Source organism: Pongo abelii, chromosome 3, assembly GCF_028885655.2.
Source record: "Pongo abelii isolate AG06213 chromosome 3, NHGRI_mPonAbe1-v2.0_pri, whole genome shotgun sequence".
NCBI classification, from domain to species: Eukaryota; Metazoa; Chordata; class Mammalia; order Primates; family Hominidae; genus Pongo; species Pongo abelii.
Window position 1 is genome coordinate 1,044,469 of NC_071988.2, and position 26,747 is coordinate 1,071,215.

Here is a 26,747-nt window from a genome sequence, read left to right on the forward strand (position 1 = left end):
CCCCACACACTGACACACACCCACCCCTGCACACTGACACACCCACCGCCCACACACTGACACGCCCACCCACTCCTGCACACCGACACACCCCCCGCACACTGACACACACCCACCCACCCCTGCACACCGACACAATCCACCCCTGCACACTGACACACCCACCTACCCACCTCCGCACACTGACACACACACCCAGCTACCCCCGCACACCGACACACACACACACCCACCCCCGCACACTGACACACACACCCATCCACCCCCACACACTGACACACACACCCACCGACCCCCACACACCGACACACACACCCACCCACCCTTACGTGCACACACAGGCACACATATACACAGACACCCACATGCACACCCCATATACATGAGTGCACACACATATATACACATACACCTACACACACCTACATACACCTACATGCACACATACACGTACACACCTACATGCACACACACATCTGCACACCAACATGCATGCACACACACGTGTCCACTGGCACAGAGCAGCGATGTACAGACACATTTCCCAGGCTGCCTGAGGTCTGGGTGGCTGCGTGTGGTGCTTTGTGGCTGGGGTGTGCCCCAAGGAGTCAGGAGAGGCTGGGCCACACCCCAAAGGGTCCACACACTGAGGGCAAAGGGAGCTGTGGAGGACCTCGTCCAGGAGAGGCAGACTTCCTGTGTGCGGTGTGCAGGCTGCATGGGGAGCAGGGCCTTGGTTTCCCCAACTGCAGCCACAGACTGAGCGTGTCCATCCCCACAGCTCCTGCCAACTCCAACACTGAGAGTCTGTGTTTGGACGCCTCCAGTGACCACTGGCTCCGTGAGTGATGACTCACACCCATCACTCATCCCCTTCCTGAGTCAGCCGCGGGACCCTCTGCAGGGAGGCGTGCGAGTCATCGAGGTGACGCAACCCCTGCTTGGTCACTTGCTGACTCACGGATGCCCCCCGCCCCAGCCCAGGGCCTCCCCTTCCATCCCGGACGGGCCTGGGGTGAGCTGCAGCCGGGCAGGGACGGCAGAGCAGGGGACAGGGACCTGCAGGCAGGAGAGACAGCTGGAACGGGTGGCCGGGAGCAGGGCTGCTCTGAACGCAGACTGCTGGCCCTGGCTCCGCAGTACTCTCTCTGCTCTCTTGCTTGGTTTGAGGGAACCTCTCAAACCCTGCTCTCCAAGGCTCATGTGAATTCAACCAGCCACCACGTGGTCCCAGGAGGCGCTGAGCTGGGCTGAGCCTGGCCCCTCTCATCCTGGTGTTCTGGCACCAAGCCCCCCAACCCACCCTAGATGCAGGTCCGAGCCCTCCGGTGCCTGAATCGCAGACAGCCCTGGGCTCCATCAGGCTTAGGGCCACATTTCTCAGTGTTTCTATGAGGGCAGAAAAGACATTTCCGGAGAGTGGATTCCTGAGGTTTCTGAAGGTCTGTAAGTCCAAGAACCACATTCTTTCCAGCCCTCCTGAGTTCCTGCAGCCACGTTTCCCTTCCCTTGGGGAAAACGCAGCTCTGAGGGTCTGGAGCAGATGAAGGTCCCGTAAGTCCTACTCTCCCCAGCTGCCAGGGTAGGTGCCTGGTGCTCTGAAGGTCGTGGGGAGCCCCAGCCCCTTGCCAGGCATGTGAGGCCTTCCAAGCCCAACGTTCCATGAGGACGGAGCCAGGTCCTGTGTTGCTTTCTGCTGCCTGGACGACTGGGAACAGAGCTGGGGTGTCCTCTGCTCCACTGGAGCTGGAGCTGCCCTGTTTAAGGCAACTCCTGCGCTGTGAGCCCTGGTGGGGCCACCTGGCGGGTGTCTGCCAAAGCAACCTCACTGCCATGAGTGTTTTTCTGTTCCTGCGGTCATATGGGCTCTTGTGAAAGCAGTTTTCCAAGTAAATGTGGTGATGATTTAAGTCTACTACATTTGGAAAAATGAGGGATGAACACTGCAGCCCTGGTCCTGTCTCACAGGCAGCTTTGGAGAACATCTGTTGCTGCCTCTGGAATCACCTGGCCCTGCCTGGGGGCAGCCACTGGCCCAGGCCAGCTCCTGAGCTGCCCTCCTGCCAGACTCGAAGAGGGGCTGAGTGTCTGTTCCCAGCCTCAGACCCCTGCCCCATGCCCATCGCCTGAGACTGTGGTCAGACTCAGCCACGTGTCTGAATGAGCCTGGCCGGAGGAACAGTGGCTCTGAGAGGCATCTGAACCCCGAGCCCCTCCCCACAATGCAGGCCAGGGCTGGCCTCTGCTTCCCCCAAGATTCCAGGCTTTGTCTGATTTCCAATGGCTCTGGTCATCCCCACCCTGGTGCCTGTGGAGACCCTGGTGATAATGGCAATGGCCTCCCTTCCCCACACGGGTGGAAACTGCAGGTCTCGGCCCCTGGGGTCCTGGCTCTGCACTGCTCTCAGCCTGGCATGGCCAGGAAGGATGCTGCCCAGCAGCCCCAGCCGCTTGAGGCCAGGAGAAAGTCAGGATGGGAACGTCCATCTCTGCAGCAGGTACCTGCCCCATCCTGGCATCACGGCCAAGGTAGCCACGCGTCTGTGGCAGGCCAAGAGCAGGGCCAATCCCAGGAACGACCGGAGTCCTGCACATGACTGTGGGTGTGTGCAGACCACACGACAAAGCAAACAGACAAGCTATCAACAGCGGGGGAATCCGTGTTACAGCGGCCGGGTTCTGGCATCAACGCTAATATCGTTAACTTTTCTTTAAGTGTGGAATTCCTTCCCAGCTGAAAGTCACAAAAGGCTCTATTGATGGGGGTGTGGGTGGAGGGGGGCCCTGAGCAGACCCGGTATGAAGCGGCACAGCACTCTGGCCAGGGCGGGTGCCGGAGCTGGCTGGGCGCTCTTCCGTGCGCTGCGCCTACAATACTGGTCATCCCTCTGCGGGGACATGGGGGCCTCTCCAGGGCTTCAGAGAAGGGTTTGCAAAGACAGTGGTGAGATCTGGAATTGGGAGTCTGGCGGAGGGAGAGTTCAGAGTCTGGCGGAGGGAGAGTTCGGGGTCTGGTGGAGGGAGAGTTTGGAGTCTGGCGGAGGGGGTGCCCGCCGAGCTGCCTCTCGAGGGAGGCTCTCAGGGAATCGGCCGCTTCTGTGAGGCTCAGTGCCCGGTGCCCTCCGCCTCCGAGCACTTCCCCAGCAACCCCCCAGCCCTCCCCTAGCCCTCCCCGACCGCTTCCCCAGGCCTCCCCCAGCCCTCCCCGAGCCCATCCCGAGCCCTCCCCGAGCCCATCCCGAGCCCTCCCCGAGCCCATCCCGATCCCTCCCCGAGCCCTTCCGGAACCCTCCCCGAGCCTTCCCTAAGCCCTCCCCAAGCCCTCCCAGAGCCCTTCCCCAGCCCTCCCAGAGCCCTTCCCCAGCACCCCCCAACCGAACCCTCCTCCAGCCCTCCCCGAGCCTTTCCCCAGCCCTCCCCAGCCCTTCCCGAGCCTTCCCGAGCCCTTCCCGAGCCTTTCCCCAGCCCTCCCCGAGCCTTCCCGAGCCCTCCCCGAGCTCTCTCCAGCCCTCCCCCCAGCCCTCCCCGAGCCCTCCCCCAGCCCTCCCCGAGCCCTCCCCCAGCCCTCCCCGAGCCCTCCCCCAGCCCTCCCCGAGCCCTCCCCCAGCCCTCCCCGAGCCCTTCCCGAGCCTTCCCCGAGCCTTCCCCGAGCCTTCCCGAGCCTTTCCCCAGCCCTCCCCGAGCCTTTCCCGAGCCTTCCCGAGCATTTCCCCATCCCTCCCCGAGCCTTCCCCGAGCCTTCCCGAGCCTTTCCCCAGCCCTCCCCGAGTCTTTCCCGAGCCTTCCCGAGCATTTCCCCATCCCTCCCCGAGCCTTTCCCGAGCCTTCCCGAGCCTTTCCCCAGCCCTCCCCGAGCCTTTCCCGAGCCTTCCCGAGCATTTCCCCATCCCTCCCCGAGCCTTTCCCGAGCCTTCCCGAGCCTTTCCCCATCCCTCCCCGAGCCTTTCCCGAGCCTTCCCGAGCCCTTCCCCAGCCCTCCCCGAGCCCTTCCCCGAGCCTTTCCCCAGCCCTCCCCCAGCCTTCCCCGAGCCCTCCCCCAGCCCTCCCCGAGCCCTTCCCGAGCCCTCCCCGAGCCTTCCCCGAGCCTTCCCGAGCCTTTCCCCAGCCCTCCCCGAGCCTTTCCCGAGCCCTCCCCGAGCCTTTCCCGAGCCCTCCCCGAGCCTTTCCCGAGCCCTCCCCGAGCCTTTCCCGAGCCTTCCCGAGCATTTCCCCATCCCGCCCCGAGCCTTTCCCGAGCCTTCCCGAGCCCTTCCCGAGCCTTCCCGAGCCCTTTTCCAGCCTGTCCCCAGCCCTTCCCGAGCCCTTCCGGAGCCATGCCTCCCCAGCCCCTCTCCAATGTGAATTCGGTGTGCAGTCTTGGTTTTACCACCGAAGAATTTTAGGAATTTCCTCTTAGTCTGAAAAGAAAACGTGTTCGAAACCTTTCTTCGTGTTTATAGTTGCCTGGGTTTGAACGCATTTTCATCCTCTCCAGAGCGGCAGCAGAGGCTTCCTGGCAACCAAGCTCGTGCCTGGGGAAGGGGCTCTGCGCCTTCAGGCTGCCCGGCCCCAACTCCCCTTGATTTGGAGGTCCAGGTCAGGTCAGCGTCAGGGTGCCACCCGGAAGCTGGCGAGGTGCACGCGGCTCCTCCCGCCTGGCAGTGGGTGGGCACACCTGCCTGGAGGTCCGTGCGGAGGCGCGGGAACCGCTGAGGCGACTCAGACCCGGGTGCGGGGATTTGGGTGTCTCTCGGAGGCGGCGAGCATCCAGGCGGAGCACAGGCTGCAGGGGCGTCCACCGTGACAGGTCCGCAGATGTGGCCGGACCCATCTCCTTCCAGCCTGCCCACTTCCTGAGCCTGGCTTCTCCCCGGCCTTCCTGTCAGTTCTGGGGGCTTTCTGGATTGTTCTTTCAATAAAATTCTGTCTGCCGCGGCTGGCGGTGGAAGCCCAGGGCTCTCCACTCCCTCCAGGCAGCCTGTTTGCTGCACCACCCACCCCCAAACCTAGGCCACCTCACCTGCTCCTGGGTTCCCAACGCCAGGCCCAGGGCAGGGCAGCCCCACTGCAGATGCTGTGTCCTGGCAGCGACAACTTCGCGAAGGTCAAATCGTCACCCCCTCTCGGCAGCCTGCAGGTGTTTACTTTGCTGCAGTTGGGAAAATAGTGCTAGCTGGAAATTCTTTCACTTTTGATAAACACATCTAGCTATTGTAAACCAATACTTTGCTTTACACTATTCATCCATGGAGATTTTAAAGCTAAGAATGAGACTTCTGCCAGATGCCAGCCAGTTGCACTCCTCGAGGTGGCTGCCAAGGAAGGCCAGGCCCAGCCGGCCGCCACAGTGTGCAGTGGGCACTCGGCCTCGGGAAAGCCACCCGATCCGATGCGGAGCGAGACGCTCACTCAGGAAGGCCGGTCTCTTTCCAAGAAGTACCCAGCATGCTTTGGTGATGATTTAGGTGAAGAAGGCGGGAAAGGGTGGTGGTGGTGGAAACTGTTCAGGGTGAGGAAAGGGAAGGCCATCCCGAGGGCGGGGCCCCAGCGTCCATGGGGAGCATCTGTTACCCCTGGGGCTTCGTGCCGGCCCGAGCGGCCTGAATATGAACTCGCTCCTATTAGAAATGGAAGCACACCCAGAGTGCTCCGGACAGATGCCCGGCCTGCTGCAGGAGCTCCTGTGGGCTCATCTGCCTTCGGAACATGCACCTGCATCAGGCGACTGCAGCAGTTAGACTGTTGGGCTGCCCCGAGCACAGGGCATGGGGAACCTTGCGCCTCTCCGCGTATCCGGTGAGAGGCGCCCACACAGGGGTCTCCTGGAGGGTCCCTGTGGGAGGCTGTAGTGTGGGGCAGAGGTTCGGATGTGGCCGGATACCCACTCTTCCGTGCTGGGGGCCCTGCGCTGGCCACTCCGGCCACATGTGGCTGCTTCTGCTTTGTAGTGAGTGACTTTCTCAACCAAGCCTGGCCATGGCTCTCCACACGCCAGTCTCTTGAGCTGCAGGAGAGACCCCCAGAGGTCCCAGCCCAGTGGCACTGGCTACTGTCCCCTTCTGTGCCTGTCCCTGACTTGCCCCCAACTCGGCTCCAGCTCTGCCCCTCAGCCTCTCACCTGCCGCCCTTCTCCATCTTGGCTGGGCCGAGGAATCACTCACGCCCTTCCTCGGCCTATTAGTCCTTTCCCACGCTGCTATAAAGAACTGCCCAAGACTGGGTAATTTATACAAGAAAGAGGTTTAATTGACTCACAGTTGAGCATGGCTGAGGAGGCCTCAGGAAACTTACAGTCATGGTGGAAGATGGTGGAAGGCAAAGGAGAAGCAGATCCCTTCTTCACAGGGCGGCGGGACAGAGTGAGTGCAAGCAGGGGAAGTACCAGACGCTAATGAAACCACCAGATCTCATAAGACTCACTCAGTATTGCAAGAACAGCATGAGGAGCCACCCCATGCTCCAGTCACCTCCACCTGGTCCTACCCTTGATACGTGGGGACTATGGGGAGTACAATTCGAGGTGAGATTTGTGTGGGGACACAGCCAAACCCTGTCACTCAGCTTCCCTCGGGTTTCCTGCCCTCTTCTCCATCACTGCCCCCCAGCACAGCCAGCAGCTCCTGCCCAGGGTCCCGGGGCCCTGGCCTCCCCTGTGGCCACAGATCCTGGCTGTCTGTCCCACCACTCAGGCAGGCACTGCTTAAATCCATCTCCTCACTGACGCCCTCCTCTGTGGCAGCTGTGAGCCTTGATCTCCCAACCCCGTCCTGTCAGGACTGGCAGAACTCATCAGGGGAATCATTAGAACCCTAGTCACCCTTGCCCCTCCAGACCTCCCAACCTCTCCCCTCCCCCCCAGCCCTAGCACCCCCTCACCCCAGGCTGCCTGGGTCCTACCCAGTCCCCAGCACTGAGACCGGCCTTCTGCTCCCCTCCCTCAGCCTTGCTTACCTCCTGGCTGTCCTGGGACAGGGTCTTAGGGTGCTGCCTGCTCATGACTTGCTCAGGGTCTTAGTCCCCCGCCTCCCGCTGCACCCATGTCCTCGGTCATGTGTTCCGTCGGGTGCTGGGCATGGTACCAACATGGAAGCGCTTCCTGTCTGCTCCTCAGTGTGCCCCTTGCAGCTTGGCTGGCAAGGGCCGAAGGGGCGGAGGAGGCTGGCGCCCAGCAGGAGATGCAGCCCAGGAGGACCCCCAGGCTTGGCTCGTCACTGAGGACGATGCAGTGGTGCTTACGGCTGCACTGTCTGTGACAGGGAAGAGAGGAAGCCGCAGTGCCTCTGAGTGGAACACGCAGTTGTGGTTCACTTCTGTGAGTGAGCTACAAGAGCTCACGCCAAACAAAGGGGCCAGTCCATGGAACAACCTCAAGTGTGACCCCCCCTTTTTTTTCTGAGACAGAGTCTCACTCTGTTGCCCAGGCTGGAGTGCAGTGGCGTGATCTTGGCTCACTGCAACCTCTGCCTCCCAGGTTCAAGTGATTCTCCCATCTTAGCCTCTCAAGTAGCTGGGATTCCAGGTGTGTGCCACCCATGCCTGGCTAATTTTTGTATTTTTAGTAGAGTCAGGGTTTTGCCATGTTGGTCAGGCTAAGTGTGACCCCATTTTTATTAAAATCAAAACAAAGGACCTCAGTCCAACAAAATAGGAATTCTGAAAGACCAGAAACAGGTCTAGAAGGTGCTGTGCTATGAATGGGGGAGACCCTGAAGGTGGAGGCTGGGCCCAGCACCAGGGGAGAGGCCTGGGGACGCCCCTCAGCCACTCCATCTCCAGGTGTCTGCCACAGTTGGGGCCACGAGGAATCGGGAGCCACGATGGTGGAGAAATAGTCAAATATTGATTTAGTACCTACTGGAGTAAAATGCTGATTACCCGTCAATGGATTAGGTAGAAGGTGCAAATCACATCATTGGGCACATTTGAATATAATGCATCATAAGGCACAGCCCAGGCTGTGAAGCCACCTTGAGAAGTTCACAGTTGGTCTAGTCGTTTTATGTCCATGCTGTGCATTTGCTTCTGAAGGACCATGGTGGGGGTCTGCACTACTTGTAAAAAGAAGAATCCAGTCTAAAGACTTACCCTATGGCTCCGCGTGATCTCTAAATATGGCAGTTTCTGAGCGCCACGGCCTCTGCCTCTGCGTTCTTTCCTCGAATGCTGAGTGTCTAACCTCGGCTTCTGGGTTTGCTGTTTCACAGAGAGCACCCCACACAGAGCAGCTTGAGGATGCCCCGCTGCTTCTCTGGTCGTGGATAAGCCAGGCAGCTGACGGATGGCACGGCACGAGCGCTGGCTGTGCCTGCTGGGCACTGCCTTCATGCACAGCAAACGGAGCCTCCCAATCCTGCCTCATCAGCCCAGTCGTCGCTTTGCTGAGTTGCTCAACGGTTTTACACTCGGCGGGAGGCACTAAACAGACGCTTTCCTGGGGGAACAAACCAGCCGGGCGCGGGCACCGCTCAGGCTCCCTTGGTCTAGTGCCCTCTAGTGTTGCCGGCCAGCACTGCTGCAGAGGCCCCGGGTCGCCCGGACGCTAATGGATGGAAATGCGGCTGAGGCCACTGTTAACCCGGAAGTATTTCGCCTATGTTTGTTAACTAGCTATGAAACTAAACATTCTCACACTGCCAGCAAAATGACCATTTTTTCATTTAATTTGCAGACAACAGCATTATTAGTGGCAAACATCTTGAAGGAAACAAAGTGTGGTCAAGTTGAGCAAACATCACATTATTTTCCTGAAGAATGCTGTGTGAACTCATGGAGTCCGTCTGCACTAATCAGTCCAGTGAACGGCTTCCTTCCTCCTGGCCGAGTTCCTTCTCCAGCATTTCCTCCAAATCCCACCCAGCATTAGTGACATCTGTCTATAAACATTAGTTTTAGTCTCAAATATTTTTTTTCCCTCAAAACTCAGAAGCTTAGTGAGAAAATAAAAATCACAATGAGCAATGTGTCCACTCCCCTGGTACTTCTGGACTTCCCATAACACACACAAAGAGCTCAAACCACATGTCTTGTTGGCAACTGCCTCCCTATGCCGTCACCGCAAGGGCCTTGCTGTGCTGGTTGATGAGATGGACGTGGTGCCTACACGGGCAGGTGATGTGGTTTGGCTGTGTCCCCACCCCGTCTCATCTTGAACTGTGGACGTGGTGCTTGGATGGGCAGGTGATGTGGTTTGGCTGTGTCCCCACCCAGTCTCATCTTATACTGTGGACGTGGAGCTTGGATGGGCAGGTGATGTGGTTTGGCTGTGTCCCCACCCAGTCACATCTTGAACTGTGGACGTGGCGCTGGGACGGGCAGGTGATGTGGTTTGGCTGTCTCCCCACCCAGTCACATCTTGAACTGTGAATGTGGTGCTGGGATGGGCAGGTGATGTGGTTTGGCTGTGTCCCCACCCAAATCTCATCTTGAACTGTGGACGTGGCACTTGGACGGGCAGGTGATGTGGTTTGGCTGTGTCCCCACCCAAATCTCATCTTGAACTGTGGACGTGGTGCTCGGATGGGCAGGTGATGTGGTTTGGCTGTGTCCCCACCCAAATCTCATCTTGAACTGTGGACGTGGTGCTCGGATGGGCAGGTGATGTGGTTTGGCTGTGTCCCCACCAAAATCTCATCTTGAACTGTGGATGTGATGCTTAGATGGCCAGGTGATGTGGTTTGGCTGTGTCCTCACCCAAATCTCATCTTGAACTGTGGCTCCCATAATTCCCACATCGTGGAAGGGACCCGATGGGAAGTAACTGAATCATGTGGGCGGGTCTTTCCCATGCTGGTCTCATGAGAGTGAATAAGTCTCACGAGATCTGATGGTTTTATAGGAGCAGTTCCCTGTGCACACTCTCTGCCTGCCGCCATGTAAGATGTGCCTTTGCTCCTTCTTTGCCTTCCATGACTGTGAGGCCTCCCCAGCCATGTGGGGCTGTGAGTCCATTTGACCTTTTTCCTTTATAAACTATCCCGTCTCCATCGGGTATGTCTTTATTAGCAGCGTGAGAACAGACTAATACAGCAGGGAACCATTTTTTTCACCAAAAAAGGCAAAATTTAGTAAAACATCCAGACAGTGGCACAAAGCTATTCCGTGGACAGAGCCGATGGCTAGCACTGCCGAGGCGGAACTCCCACCTGTCCTCACAGCAGTGCGGGGCCCGAGGGATGATTCGTGAGGCTGCACAGCGGTGGAGGACTCAGCCCAAGGTTATGTCTTGGCCCTGAGTCACAGCTGCACCGTGAGTGGTGGAGGCAGCCCCCCACTGCCTGCAGCACAGCCCACAAGACACCACCGGGCAGGACAACTCACGGCAGGCGGTGGGGGGTGGGGGGAAAGGCTTGGCTGCTGTACATCCACATGTGGGAGTGGCGGAGCCCGCAGAAAAGGTGCCGCCCACTTCTAGCCCAGGACGCGCATGAAAAGCTGAGGGCACTGCCCCTCCGTGGTCCCGCCCCCCTGCCAGTCTCTGCTGCTCTATCATGACCCCATGGCTGGCCCTGGGCTTTCACAGTCTTATTTCACACAGCTCGTGCCTTTACGCATCATCCCTCAGGCCCTGCACTGCTGTTCCTGGGCGGAACGTGGGCTTTCATGCACTGCGTGAAGACAGGCGGGAGGTCTGCCTTGGCAGTGCTGTCTGTCGCCTCCATCCACGGAGTAGGCTTGTGCCACTGTCTGGATGTTTTACTAAATTGTGCCTTTTCTGGTGACAATCACTGGAAAGGAAAGAAAGGTGTGCCGAGGTGGGCCAGCGGCAAATCGAGGCGCAAGGGCTGCCCCTGGCGAATGTCTGGACAGAACCAGGTGCTACGGGGTGGACCCTGGCCAAATGCAGCCTCATCTGTGAAAAACAACAATAAAGAACAGGAAATGCTACAAGTATGGCCTCAAGTTTATGTCTAGAAAGGTGAAGTGATGGAAGAAACCGCAATTTTAAAATCAGGGACCACTCATCAGCCCCCAGACAGAAGGGCCCGGTGCTGCCTGGAGAGAGGGTGAGGCAGTGGTGGGCGGCCCCGGGGCAATATTTCTTGGCAAAGTTTTCAAAGAAGTCCCCTAAGGAACACCACAGGCATGAGGACGGCCCTGGCCACGTTCCTTTGCAGGATCAGCTCCAGCAAGTCCACCTGCCAGAACCAAGGCGGCCGCTGCAAACTGAGCTGAGCCCTGCAAGGTAAACCGTGAGAACGGCAGCTGCAGTAAGAGAAGTGATTCCTATCGCTTGTATTTCACATGTAGCCTGCAGCTGGACGTGTGAAGCCCGCATGCACATATCACATAGCACACACAGGGAATGAAACACCAGTGCCATAATTTGATTCATGATTTTACGTTTTAAAATTTCCGGGAATGAAACCAACTTAGAACATGCACGTTACTACAAGATTTTTGCATATCTGATTTTAGCACGAGTTTTTGGAGCACAGTAAGCTCCCAGAGGGGACAGTCAGCTCCCGGTAGAGCGGACAGTCAACTCCCGGAGGGGACAGTCAGCTCCTGGAGGGGATAGTCAGCTCATAGAGGGAACAGTCAGCTCCCAGAGGGGAAAGTCAGCTCCCGGAGGGGACAGTCAACTCACAGAGGGGAGAGTCAGCTCCCAGCAGAGGGGATAGTCAGCTCCCGGCAGAGGGGACAGTCAGCTCCCGGAGGGGAAAGTCAGCTCCCGGAGGGGGTAGTCAGCTCCGGAGGGGAAAGTTGGCTCCCGGAAGGGACAGTCAGCTCCCAGAGGGAACAGTCAGCTCCTGGCAGAGGGGACAGTCAGCTCCCAGCAGAGGGAACGACAGTCAGCTCCCAGCAGAGGGGATAGTCAGCTCCCAGAGGGTACAGTCAGCTCCCAGAGGAAGGGACCGTCAGCTCCCAGAAGGGTCAGCTCCCAGCAGAGGGGATAGTCAGCTCCTGGAGGGGACAGTCAGCTCCCGGCAGAGGGGACAGTCAGCTCCCGGCAGAGGGGACAGTCAGCTCCCAGAGGGGACAGTCAATCCGGGACAGCCATGAATGCCATGACTTCCAGAAGGACATGGGCATCCTCTGTCCAGCAGCCCAGGCATCCTGGCATCTGGAGGGCCCAGGGTAGGTGCCTGGGAGGCTGCTGTGAAGGCAGGGACGCCTCACCTGAAATAAAGTCTCTGTGTGCAGCCTGGCAGTGCCTCAGCTCCGCCTGCAGTGAAGGTGAGGATTCTCCTGCTTCAGGTGGTGCTCGGCTGCTGTTAACTCAGTTAACTCGAGTGAGATAACAAAGTTCTTTGACACTTTTTAGGTAAATGCAAACTAAAAGATTAGAACTAACCCCATAAGCCTCTTTTCCAACCCTGTGTGGTCCCGGCTGGCGGGAGAGACGTGGACTCTGAGACTCTCTGGGAGCCACGTGCACAGCGGGTCTCCTGCAGGAGACCCCACCCTCCTGACAGAGGAGGAGGCTCCGCGCACGCAGGCCGCATCTGCAGGGTGAACTCAGGCCCGGAATTCATCTCTGGACCTGACAGAGATTCATGCGCTGAAGCCGGCATCACAGGCCAGCTGTGAGTACTGTGTGAACAGAATATGCGTAGTAATCACCTAACACAGGATGTGGCGGAGCTGACCCATGCTGCGTGCGCACCCCACAGCAGACCTGTCTCCCCCAGGAGCTGCAGCCAGAACCTTCTAACAGTAAATCAACAGGCAGGTGTTCGTTTTGCCTCCAGCATCAACATTTTAAGGAAGTTTCAAGTTAAGAGTAAGGTTGCAAACATATCACATATATGCTACCCCTGATAATCACAAAAATACTTTATTCGACTACGTTACTTAATTATTTCATCAAGAGAGAAAGTACAGTCGCATTGGCTGTCTAACGTACACATGCTGGTAGGCACGAAGGCTGGAGGACTGGAAGGGGGCAGAGCGGGTGGCTGGGTGCTCATCTTTCACGCGTCACTGCCCCAAGGTGAGCAGGTCCCGCAGGAGGCATCGAGAGTCGTGGTAAAAACACATCAACTTTGTCTTTGTAATGACTTCAAAACTTCACACTGTTGAGGAAAATGAGGGTGCACATGTTACATACAAAAAATAAGGTGGGGAGAAGAGTTTATTCACTAAAATGTGTGTTTTTAAAAATTCAGATGTCATCTTAGTATTTTCAGAGTATTACCAATATGTTTAAGTCATAATTTTGGAAATTCACAATGAATATAAAAGTGAACATTACTGCGTTTCTGAACAACTAAGGCAAAGCTCAGAAACAACTCTTGAGAATGTTTAGAGCTCCGTGTCTGCTCTTGGCACACACTCAGTTAAAGAGCTTCTTTACACCCGCACTTTCCCAAGAGCGTTTTCTTCCTGAGGCTGGCTGAGCACTTGCCTAAACACTGCCTCTGCAGCAGGCTGGAGATGCTGATGGGTGGCCTGGGGGGCAGCCTGGCCTGGGAGCCCCCGAAGCTTGGAGAGTCCCTTCTTCCTGCTCTCCCTGGTAACTGTGGTGTTGGCATTAGCGGTGGTCCCTTGTAGGGGATTTGCAGAGGGGGAATCCTAATAAATTCAAGAAACACAAAATCATGAATGCTCCGAGCATCTCTGGTGACACGACAATTACAGCACTGACCGTTTTGTGGTTTTAAAGGCCTGGATTCAAAAGCATCTCTGAGTACCTCAGACTAGCATGCACACCCCTGCCCGGCGGCCAGCAGAAGATGTGGACAGATGCTGCAGGGCCCATGGGCACCCAGGAGGGTCGACAACCCAGGCCAGCGGGGACGGGAGGTGGGGGCGTGAGAGAACGCTGAGGCCTGCAGGCAGCCAGGGGTGGACTGGACCACAGGCATCAAAAGCCGCTCAAGGGCTCTGGGGGGCTGACATGGGAGGGTCTGCCTTTTAGAGACCACCGGGCCTTTGAACACATGAGTTCAGTTGACAGAGACATCGGTGTGTGCTTAAATATGCAGCAGACGGAGTGGGAGGCCACCCAGAGGTCTGAGAAGAGCATGGGGAGGTGAATTGTGGTCTGTTCCCGGGCTGGGGCTGAGTCCAGCCTGCCACCTGTTTTTGTAAATAAACTTTTACTGGAACCCAGCCACACCCATTAATTTACACCCGGCCTTCTCAATACAGAGGCGGAGCTGAGCAGCTGCCCCAAAAGCCAAACATATTTACTACCTGCCCTTTATAGAAGACGCCTGCTGACCCACGGCCTAGTCCTGTGGTAAAATAGCACACAGTCACCACGTGGTTCTTTTGAAGTTTTTAGCAACAGGGAAAATGCCTATGTTATATCTTAGCTTCAAAAAAGCAAACTCCTGGCTGGGCACGGTGGCTCATGCCTGTAATCCCAGCACCTTGGGAGGCTGAGGCAGGCAGATCACCTGAGGTCGGGAGTTCGAGACCAGCCTGACCAACATGGTGAAACCCCATCTCTACTAAAAATACAAAATTAGCCGAGTGTGGTGGTGCATGCCTGTAATCCCAGCTACTCGGGAGGCTGAGGTAGGAGAATCACTTGAACCCAGGAGGCAGAGGTTGCGGTGAGCCGAGATCGCGCTACTGCACTCCAGCCTGGGCAACAAAGAGTGAGACTCCAGCTAAAAAAAAAAAAGCAAACTCTAAAATGGTACATACAACAAAACCTTACTCAAAGCGTGTAAAAACAGGGATGAAAAGCAACACATTAAACTTTTAGCAGTAATTCTCTCTGGTGAGTGGGATGATAAGCAGTTTTATTTTGCTGACAATTTCCTTTAAAACGCTGTGAAGAAGGTGCTTGCAGGGGTTAAAACGCTGTGAAGAAGGTGCTTGCAGGGGTTAAAACGCTGTGAAGAAGGTGCTTGCGGGGGTTAAAACGCTGTGAAGAAGGTGCTTGCGGGGGGCACTACCTGAGAGGCTTTTCCACGCTCCTCTGACTCGGCGTCAGGCCGGGATGCTCGGGGCCCCGGGAGGAGACGCTGCCTGTGGTGGAACAAGAATAAAACACGAGTCGTTCATGTTAACACATCACGGTACTTTGAGGACGACGACCAGGCCAGCCTGCTGCGCTTCTCTGTAGCTGTCACTGCCTCCCCGCCACGAGGGCAGTGGCACGCAGAGCCACACAGGCACGCGGTGTCCTCTTAGGTCGCGGGCAGCCCTGGTGCCAACACGACACTCTGAGAAGCCCCGGGTCTTCCACATGAGGGCGTAAATATCCTACATTTTAATCTTTCCACTTTTATGCACCTCTGCCGCTTAGAGAATATGTAAGCCATCTGAATCATCGGCAGCTGGATAGCAAGACCTGGAGACGAACTGGCCAGTCCCAGCTGAGTTTCAGCCTCACTGAGGGGCCCTCGGCCCGTGGGCTCTGCAAGGGGGGCCTGCCCTTCATGGGGGCAGCTGTGGGCATGCGGACTCTGCCTGGCATACACAGGTACTCAGTGAGCATCTGGAGCACGAGCTTCCTCCCCCGCCTCTCCCAAGCCTTGGCTCCTGCTACCCTGAGAACTGCCGGAAGGGCAAAAGTGCGTTCAAAAGTTCTTTCAGCGCCCCACCCATGTTTGCTTTCCCCAGGAGCCTTGTAACATGAAAGGGGAGATGTGACGACTGAGTTCTCAAGCAACACCTGCTCCTGGACCCCAGGCTGGGAAAGCCACCCGGTGAGGGAGCCCGAGCATTAGGCTTCCCCAGTGCAGTGACTGGTGACTGGCCAGTGCCCCGCCTGCTGCCGCACGTCAGGGGGTTGTGGGCTTGTGGGGCAGGAGGCCCCGAGCACAAGGCAGCCTCCGTGCCCCCGACAGGGGTCTTGTCTTTGCCCCGGGGCTGTGCGGACCTTGTGAGGATGCTGCCTGCGGTAGGCATCGTAACTCCCCAGTCTGCAGGTGACCCTGAGAAGGCTCCAAAGAACAGCTAAGAGCAAGAAGGAAAGCTGTCTTACTAGGCTGTGTGAGTGCTGCCTTCACTTCTGTCTTGTATCATGGTTTGGCATCTGGAGGCTTGTGGACCCTGCAGAGACTGCCCTCCTAGGGACAGCCAGTTCCTAGAGGCAGGAGGCCACGGTGAGCACACTTCTGATATGAAAGCCAACAAATCCAGAGCCCGTGTTCAGAGCCAACCCCAAGCCTGGGTGGCCTGTCCAACTCACCCTGCCTGATTCTCCCATGAGAACCACAACCAAGGTGCTAGGTCTCCCCTCACTCCCTCCCTGGGGGTCTCTGGGGAACTATGAGTGGAAACTGCTTTCCTCATAGCCGTTGCCTCCTCATCCGTCGGCCTCACACCACCTGATTAAAACAAAACCCTGTACACTGAACACACAGAACCACAAATAATAACGATGGCAGGTATCTTTTGTTAAGTAACTTATGCTGAATACTATATGGTCAGTTGAAATTGTTGGCTGGGCGTGGTGGCTCATGCCTGTAATCCCAGCACTTTGGGAGGCCGAGGCAGACGGATCACCTGAGGTCGGGAGTTCAAGACCAGCCCGACCAACATGGAGAAACCCTGTCTCTACTAAAAATATAAAATTAGCCAGGCATGGTGGCGCATGCCTGTAATCCCAGCTACTAGGGAGGCTGAGGCAGGAGAATCACTTGAACCCGGGAGGCTAAGGGTAGGTTGCAGTGAGCTGAGATTGCACCATTGTACTCCAGCCTGGGCAACAAGAGCGAAACTCCATCAAAAAAAAAAAAAAAAAAAAAAAGAAAGAAATTGTTTCCTATTTACTCAATGGAAATTTTTCAAGATAACTATTATCAACAGAGATGAAGAGACTGAGGAACCAAGAGGCCGACAATTCACCCAGGGTCTGGCAAGCAGTGCTCAGAGAGCCAAGTGTGGGCCATGGGATCTCAGACCCAAAAGACCCCTGCCGCTCAGCCCCCTGCGTGTCCCACAGGGCTTGGAGAATCCTGAGGAGTCCTTCAGGTTCTGCTGAGAATCAAGTCACACCAGGCGTCATCCTGAAGAGCAGTGACTCGGAGAAAGGGGCCGCCAGGGAGTGCTAGAGGAAGGCCCGAAAGCCACCCAGAGCCAGGCCAGCTCTCGAGAGCACAGCAGCCCTGAGGTGGGAGGAGCTCCTCAGGGTGCCAAGGGGGCACCGTGTTTCAGTCCCACTAAGAAGCAGGTGACCAGAGGGATAACCCATTCCCACGACACCTTCCAGCGCAGCGGTCTCGGTTCAGGGGAGTAATGCTATTTAATGTGTTTCACAAAGATGTCTATTTGAAAAATTTAACTGAAACATGCTGACATTTGAAGAGAGTAAATTTCACCATCCGGATGCCCAGCAGCCTGTTTCCCTGTGATGCCAGATCCATTTTGTGTTCTGGAGGGGACCACGTACTGAAGAGTGAGCGCCCTGCGCCTCTGCTGACAGGTCAGACAGCCCCACACACTGCTCAGTGAGTCTGCAGGGCAGACAACGCACAGACGGCCCGCCTGCCACTCCAGCATGTGAGGGGTCCTGCCGTTCACCAACTCATTCAATGAGTGCTTGTTGAGAGGACTGCTGGCTACAGTGGAGTAGAAATCAGTGAGTCATCTCTACGAAGCCAAGTGCGAAACTGGACAAAATGGTAGAAACCACCATTCGGGTCTCTGGAAATCAATTCAAGGCAGACAACAAATCAGAAAACATTGACTCCTGAAATCAGAACACACTGACTCCTGAAATCAGAACACACTGACTCCTGAAATCCCGCTGCAGCTTTGGGAGGAGCGGGACTTGGCTTCCCAGCCTGAGGGTGAATACAGACACAAAATACCTCAACAAAATACCAGCAAACCAAATCCAGCAGCATATAAGCAGCTGCTCCACCTCCCCCTACCCCACTCTATCCAGCAAGAGCACAGCTGCACCAGGGTGGGTAGTTGGGGACCAGCAGCTTTGCTTCCAGAGGAGGTGGGCTCAAGGTGGGAGGGGAACACTTTCATCAGCCACGAGGGGTCCATCTGCAGGACCTGGAGAGGCCCACAGTCCTGGCTGGGGAGGGGTAAGGAGAGCAGGGACCAGTCAGAAAAATAATGGGGAGATGCTGAGAACAAGAGAGCCAGACAGAGGCAGCTCCTCCGGAACCCTGGCCTACAGAAGCAGCACAGGCATGTGCAGGGGGATCCAGTGCGGCCACAGAAGTGATGCCACAGGTGACTGGGAACTGACTGGATGTCGGCTCCCCACGTGCACAGATCATTGGCCCTGGGGAGCCTCAGGGATGTGTGGTGTTGGAGCACAACCACAGACAGAGCAGCGGCCAACCGCTGAGCTGTAAAGACAGGCAGACACCCCAGGACATCTCAGCTCAACAAGAAAAGAACAGAAACCATGAGCGGACACATCTGCGGCTGCCGTGGACACAGATTCTCCAGCTTAGGTCCAGGTAAAATACCCAAGCAAACAAAAACCAATCAAACAACCTCGGATAAAAATACAAGAATCCAGACTTGCTCAAATACAGTACCCAGGTTGTCCAGATTGCAGCCCCAAATTATGGGATAAGCAAAGAAACAGAAGCGTGACCACACTCAGGGAAAAGGGCAGACGGCAGAGGCCCACGCTGTGCGGCCCAGATCGCATTTCCTAAGGACTCCAGAGAGGCAACTGTAAATGAGCCAAAGAATTAAAGGAAAATATGATGATAGTGACTCCACGCACAGGGCTTTCAACACAAAAACAGAAATGCTAAAAAAGAAAAGAACCAAGAAGGGAACATTTTCTAACTCATTCTATGAGGACAGAATGAGGTCCTGACACCAAAAGCAGACAGAAACGTTACAAGGAAAGAAGTGTGCTGACCAGTATCTCTTATGAATACAGACACAAAATTCCTCAACAAAATACCAGCAAACAAAATCAGCAGCGTATAAGAAAGATCATACACCACGACCAACCGGGATTCATCTCAGGAATGCACAGTTCCTTCAACATACAGAAATCAACACCATATTAATATATTCTATCAATGGAAGTAATTACATCTATGAACACATCATGGTAACAGAACAAAACCCAATGATCATCTCAAAAGAGAAAGAGAAAGCACTTGAAAAGTTTAACACTTCTTCATGATGAAAAAGGACTAGAAGGGCACTTCTCAACCCTATAAAGGGCGCCTCCAGGAAACCCTCAGTGAACACCATCCTTCATGGTGAAAGGCTGAAAGTTTCCTCCTAAGATCAGGAACAGAACAAAGACAAGGATGTCTGTTCTAGCCACTTGTATTCAACACTGTATTGAAAGTTCTAGAGAGGGCGGTTAGGCGAGAAAAACAAATGAACGTCCTGCAGTGGGACGGGAAGTGAAAAAATAAAAATAAAAGTAAAAGATAAATAAAAGGCATCGTGGTTGGAAAGGAAAAAGTAAAACAACCTCCACTTGCAGAAGACACGATTTGCCATATACAGAAAACCCTAGAGAATCCACAAAAAAATCCCCAGAGCTCATAAATGAACTCAGTAGATTGCAGGATACAAGATCCATCTATAAAAATCAGTTGTATTTCTACGTACTAGCAATGAAAATCTGAAAATAAAAGTTAGAAAACAATTCTATTTATAGTAGCACCAAAATAACAAAATACTTAGGAATAAATTTTACCAATGAAGTGCAAGATTTCTTCACTGAAAACTGCAAAATACCATTGAAAGAAATCAAAGACCTAAATAAAGGGAGAGCTATGTCCAACATTCATGGATTAGAAGACGCAGTGTTAGTATTAGATGGCAATACTCCCTACATTGATGTACAAGGTGAATTAAAACTCTACCAAGATTTCAACCTGCTTTGTCAGCAGAAATGGGAAAGTTGATCCTAAAATTCATATGGAAATGCAAGGAACTCAAAATATGCAAAACAATCTCAAAAAAGAACAAAGTTGGAAAACTCACACTTCATAATTTCAAAAGTTACTATAAAGCTTTAGTTAGTGAAAGACAAAAAGAAAAATACTTAAAGCAGCAAGAGAAGAGCAACTCATCACCTACAGGACAATATGATTAACGGCTGACTTCTCATCAGAAATAATGGAAATGGCTGGGTACGGTGGCTCATGCCTGTAATCCCAGCACTTTGGGAGGCCGAGGTGGGCAGATCACCTGAGGTCAGGAGTTTGAGACCAGCCTGGCCAACATGGTGAAACCCCGTCTCTACTAAAAATACAAAAACTAGCCAGGTGTGGTGGCGGGCACCTGTAATCCCAGCCCCTCAGGAGGCTGAAGCAGGAGAATCACTTGAACCCAGAGGTGGAGGTTGCAGTGAGATCACACCATTGCACTCCAGCTTGGGCAACAGAGTGAGACTCAGTCTCAAAAAAGAAAAAAGAAAAATTAGCTAGGTGTGGTGATGCATGCCTATAGTCCCAGATACTCAGGAGGCTGAGGTGGGAGGATCGATTGAGCCCAGGAGGTCCAGGCTGCAGTGAGCCGTGGTCAAGCCACTGCACTCCAGCCTGGGTGGCAGAGTGAGACCCAGTCTCAAAAAAAAAAAAAAAAAAAAAAAAAAGAAAAAACCCAATATTAATAATAATGGAAGCCAGAAGACAGAGGAATGACACATATACCAAGTGCTAAAAAGTCAACCAAGAAAATGTATATTCAGTGAAATTATCCTTCAAAATGAAGACAAAGACATTCAAATATGGAAAAAACAAAAACAAAAAAAATGAAGAGAATTCACTTCTAGCCAATCTTCCCTGCAAGAAAAAACTGGGAATGGCTAATATGTTGTGAATGATGGAATAAAAGATTTTTTTCCTCTAAAGGGCTTTAAGAAACATAAGTTTAATTCAGGAAATAATGACAACACCATATTGTTAGATTTATAACACATAGATCTCTATATATGTACATAAATAAATATGACAAAGTAGGTGGGAGGAAGTGGAGCTATATGGAGCAATGTGGTTACGTTCCACTGGAATTCAGTCAGTGTTCACCTCAGTGAGTGTTCCCTGTGTGGGAGGAAGTGGAGCTATATGGAGGAATGTGGTTACGTTCCACTGGAATTCAGTCGGTGTTCACCTCAGTGACTGTTCACTGTGGTGAGTTCAAGATGCATGTTGTAATCTCTAGAGGAATCACTAAAATAATAAAGCACACAGATAAAGTATCAACAGGAGAACTAAAATGTGTATTAGTCTGCTTGTGCGTCTGTAATAAAATACCACAGACTGGGTGGCTTACACAACAGAAGTTTATTTCTCGCAGTTCTGGAGAGTGGCAAGTCCATCAAGATGCTGGCTGATGTGGGTCCTGGCTTGCAGACAGCAGCCTTCTCACTCTGTCTGCATACGGCCTCTTCTGTGTGTGTGCAGAGAGTTAGTGAGCAAGCTCCCTGGTGTCTCTTTTGTTTTTTGAAAATTTATGATGATACAATTTCCTACCTTAACCATTTTCAGTGTACAGTTCACTGGTATTAAATACATTCCTAATGCTGTGCAACCATCACACCACCCATCTCTATAACTGTTTTCATTTTGTGAAACTCCCATTAAACAAGAGCTTCCCACTCCTCCATCCCACAGCCCGTGGCAGCCACCATCCTACTTTCCGTCTCTGCTATCTTGACTACCTCACACACATGGACTCACGCAGCGTTTGTGTTTCTGTGACTGGCTTATGCACTTAGCATAGCGTCCTCAATGTTCATCCACGCGGTATGATTCCATTTTAAGGCTGAATCATAGTCCATTGTATGGAGACACACATTTTGCCTATCCATTCATCGGATGGATACTTAGATGGCTCCCATGTTTTAGCCACTGTGAATAATACTGCTATGATCTTGGTATACAAGCATCTCTTAGAGACCCTGCTTTCAATTCTTTTGAGTATTGAATTGAAATGCAGGATCATCTGGGAATTGTGTTTTTAAGTTTTGGAGGAAGGGCCACACTGTTTTCCACAGCGGCCACACCATTTCACATTCTCACCAACAGTGCACATGCTTCCAATTCCTCCACGTCCTTAACAACACTTGTTATTTTGGGTTTTTAAAAATGATTACAATAAACATTTATTTAAAGTAAAACATCTGCAGACCAAATAATTCTGAAGTTTGTTTCAGGTTTAACCATCTTCATAAAAATACTTTGAGGACAGCTGCATCCACAGACTTCAACTATGTGATTACTTCTTTGTCCATTCTCCTCTCTCGTTTTCTTTTTCTTTTTTCTTTTCTTTTTTTTTTTTTGAGACAGAGTCTCACTCTGTCAACCAGTCTGGGGTGCAGTAGTATGATCACTGCTCACTACAGCCTTGACCTCCCAGGCTCAGGCAATTCTCCCACCCCAGCATCCCGAGAAGCTGGGACCACAAGTGTGCGCCACCAGCCTGGATAATTTTTTGTAGAGAGGGGGTTTTGCTTAGGCTGGTCTGGAACTCCTAGGCTCAGCTCCACCTCGGCCTCTCAGCTTCCCAAGTAGCTGGGACTACAGGTATGTGCCACCACACCCGGCTAGTTTTGGCATTTTTAGTAGAAACAGGTTTCACCACGTTGGCCAGGCTGGTCTTGAAGTCCTGACCTCAAGTGATCTGTCCGCTTTGGCTTCCCAAAGTGCTGGGATTACAGACATCCGTGCCTGGCCTGTTTTTTAAGAGACAGGATCTTACTCTGTCGTCCAGACTGGAGTGCAGTGATGCAATCATAGTTCACTGCAGCCTTGACCTCCTGAGCTCAAGCAATCCTGCCTCACTGTTCCAAGTAGCTAGGATTACAGGTGAGATTTTTAAAATATATGGTAGCCATCCTAATGGATGTGAGATAGTATCTTGCTGTTTTTTTTTTTTCTCTTGTAGATGAGGTCTTGCTATGTTGCCCAGGCTGGACTCCATCTCCTTGGCTTGAGCAGTCCTCCCACCTCAGCCTCCTGAATAGCTGGGACTACATGCATGAGACACTATACCCAGCTCTTGCCATAGTTTTGATTTGCATTTCTCTAATGATGAATGATGAATATCTTTTCATGTGCTTATTGATCATTTGTGTACTTTGCCTATTCAAGTCATTTGCCGCCCTCCGCTTTTCTTTTTTCTGAGACAGGGTCTCACACTGTCATCCAGAGTGGAGTGCAGTGGCACAATCTTGACTTACTGCAACCTTTGCCCCCCAGGCTCAAGCAATTCACCCACTTCAGCTTCCCGAGTAGCCGGGACTACAGGTGTGTGCCACCATGCCTAACTACTTTTTAAGTTTTTTTGTAGAGATGAGGGTTTCACCATATTGCCCAGGCTGGTCTCGAACTCCTGAGCTCAAGCGATCCTCTTGCCTCGGTCTCCCAAAGTGATGGGATGACAAGTGTGCACCACTGTGCCCAGGCTTTGCCCATTTTTGAATCAGGTTGTTCGTTGTTAAGTTTTAGTTCTTTGTGTATTCTGGATTGTAATCCCTTATTAGATACATATGATTTGCAAATACTTTCTCTGATTCTGCAAGTTGCCTTTTTACTCTTATCGATAGTATCTTTTGATTTGGAAAAACTTAAAATTTTCATGAGGTCAATTTGTTTAATTTTTTTGTTGTTGCCTGTGCTTTGGTATCATATCCAGGAAATCACTGTCAAATCCAACATTGTGAACCTTTTGCTCTACGTTTTCTTCAAAGAGTTTTATATTTTATAGTTTTAGGTCCTTGATCCATTTTGAATTAACTTTTGTACATAGTGTTAGGAAGGAGTCCAACTTCATTATTCTGCAGGTGGATATCCAGTTTTCCCAACACCATTTCTCGAAAAAACTGTCCTTTCCCCCACTGAATAGTGTCTTTCTCCATTGAATAGTGTGTTTTGTTTTGAGGACATGAATCTTATTGGATTAGGGCTAATTTAACTTTACCTCCTAAAGGTTCTAACTCAAATATAGTCACATTGGAGGTTAGGGCTTCAACATACGAATTTTGGGGGGACTCAAATCAGTCTATAGCAAAATGGTAAGATAAAAATATTTATTGCAAACAAAGGCAGTTAAGGAGATACTGATAAACTAAAAATTCTGTCATATATAAAACAAAAAACAGAAAGACAGCAGGCACAAACCCAACCACAAAAATTAATAATTATATTAAATATCAATGGACTAAACAATCAAATCAGAAGGTATAGATTATAATAGATCAAAAAACAAGATCTAACCATATGTTGTCTATCAGAGGCACATCAGGGATTCAAAGACACAGGCAGGTTGAAAATAAAAGGATGGGAAAAGATATACCATGCGAACTATAACCAATATAAAAATTAAATGAAGAAAATTCCACCGTAAAAATTAATGAAATACCTAGGGCCGGGCGCAATGGCTCACACCTGTAATCCCAGCACTTTGGAAGGCTGAGGCGGATGGATGGCTTGAGGCCAGGAGATCAAGGCCAGCCTGGTCAACACGGTGAACCCCGTCTCTACTAAAATTACAAAAATTAGCTGGGTGTGGTGCTGCACGCCTGTAATTAATCCCAGTTACTTGGAAGGCTGAGGCACAAGAATTGCTTGAACCCAGGAGGTGGAGGTTGCAGTGAGCTTAGATGGCATCACTGCACTCCAGCCTGGGCGACACAGCGAGACTCTGTCTCAAAGAAATACCTAAGTATAAGTCTATCAAGAAAGTACAAGGCCTGTACAGTGAAAATTACTGAGAATTCTTGAGAGGAACTAAAGAATCTCTAATCAATGGAGAGATATATCACACTATGGACTGAGACAGTTAAAACTGTGAAGATGGCAATTCTCCCCACACCGATGTAGAGATTCAATCAAAATCAAAATCCTGGCAGACTTTCTTTGTAGAATTTGACACTACCCTAAAATTTATATGGAAATGAAGAGAACCTGGAACAGGCAAAATTATGTTGATAAATTAAGAAAAAGGTTAGAGGGCTATGCCGTCTAATTCCAAAACTTACTGTAAAGCAAAAGTAACCAAGATATTGTGGTATTTGTGAAAGGAGAAAATATACTCATCGACAGGGTCCGGAAGAAAGCCCTCACTGGCCGTTCTGCTATTTATTCTCCAATGCCTCTGTCTCCTTTGTCCTTCTATTGTCTTGATTGTCTTTGTGTTTAACACATGCTTTACAACGTCATTTAAAAATCCCTCTTGATTTTTCAGCTGTGTTTTTTAGAGTTACGTTTGCTGTGGTTGCTTTAAACAAGTCTAATTTTCTGCTCCACTGTTGCTCCATCTCCTCACTCTTCCTTTGTGCTTACTATCCTCTATGTTACATCTATTTGTTATAACTCCAACAATACAGTGTTATAATTGTTGCTTCAATGTTATGTTTTGTAAGGTAATGAGAAAATAAAATAATTAACAACACAGTCTCTTATTCTCATCCCATGTTCACCATTCCCCATGCTCTTCATTCCTTCTAACAGATTGAAGTTACTGTGTGGCGCCAGCCTAAATGCCTTCCTTTACATTTCTTGTAGGGCAGGTCTATTAGCAATGAATTCTGTTTCTGTTACTCTGTGAATATATTTAGTCTTCACTTTAAAATGTTAATTTCATTGGATACAGAATTCCTGGTTGAGGTTTTAAAAATGCATTTTGAACATGACCATATCTGGGAGGATTTTAGCAGAAAATACAAACCTCTGAACAAAATAGAAATCTATGAATCTGGCTGGACGCAATGGCTCACACCTGCAATCCTAGCACTTTGGGAGGCTGAGGCAGGTGGATTGCCTAAGCTCAGGAGTTTGAGACCATCCTGGGCAACATGGCGAAACTCCATCTCTACTAAAAATACAAAAAAAATTAGCTGGGTGTGGTGGTGCATGCCTATAGTCCCAGCTACCTGGGAGGCTGAGGCACAAGAATCGCTTGAACCTGGGAGGCAGAGGTTGCAGTCAGCCAAGATTGCACCCCTGCACGCCAGCCTGGGCGACACAGCAAGATTCTGTCTCAAAAAAAAGAAATCTATGAATCCATATTGCTATAAATTAGTGAATACACAGATACCTGAATTGGGTAAAAGAAAAAGCTCTTCTTTATAGTAGAATGAAAATTAATACATATAGAAGGAACTGTGGAAATGGAAAAATTGCTATGAAGCAGTCATCAGGTGGCTGATTGTTGGGGGGTGAGGCCGGATGAGGAAAAAGGTATCAATGTCATTTGGACTATCTCTCCACAAGACACTCATCCATTATGGGGGACATAGTGGCTGCAGTGAGAAAGCCTGATAGATGCCTGTGTGGTCAGGTGACCAAGGTGAACATCCTCCTGGAGGAATCAGGAAACCAAGGTGAACATCCTCCTGGAGGAATCAGGCGACCAAGGTGAACATCCTCCTGGAGGATCAGTAGACCAAGGTGAACATCCTTCTGGAGGAATCAGACTACCGAGGTGAACATCTTCCTGGAGGAATCAGGTGACCACGGTTAACATCCTCCTGGAGGAATCAGGAGACCACGGTGAATATCCTCGTGGAGGAATCAATCAGGTGACTAAGGTTAACGTCCCTGTGGCAGAACAGGTCAACTCTGTGCTCTGATGTGATGTGCTAAGCAGAGCAGTAGCATTTCTGGGGCATTCCTGCCAATAGAGGATGGTCTGGTCTCCGGAGGAAATACCAGACAACCCAGGTTATGGGTCACCCTTCAGAATTTGAGGGCTTTATTCTTCGAAACTATTGAGGACAAGAAAAAGAAGTATGAAGAAATGTTCCAGTCCAGAGGAGAGAGAAGAGATGTTACAGCTGGATGTAGTTCATCTTTCCATGAGATTCTTGACCAGAGAAGAGAAACGCTGTGGTGACAGCTGACGGGATGGTAGAGCTGTGTCAGCGTGGACGCCTGGCCTGAGTTATGGGTGGTTTTGTAGGACTGTGC

The 26,747-nt window shown here is 52.0% G+C and overlaps 1 protein-coding gene across 1 annotated transcript in view; it reads right to left on the minus strand.

The window, feature by feature from the left end:
- Positions 1-12,663: 12,663 nt before the first annotated feature.
- RNF212 (ring finger protein 212) overlaps positions 12,664-26,747 on the minus strand; it is a 58,245-nt gene continuing 44,161 nt past the window's right edge. The window contains exons 10-12 of the mRNA XM_054553659.2: positions 14,832-14,904; positions 13,328-13,494; positions 12,664-12,995 (exon numbers count right to left, since the gene is read on the minus strand). Coding sequence (XP_054409634.1) covers positions 12,991-12,995; positions 13,328-13,494; positions 14,832-14,904 — 245 coding nt within the window. The 3' untranslated portion in view covers positions 12,664-12,990. The remainder of the gene's footprint in view (positions 12,996-13,327; positions 13,495-14,831; positions 14,905-26,747) is intronic.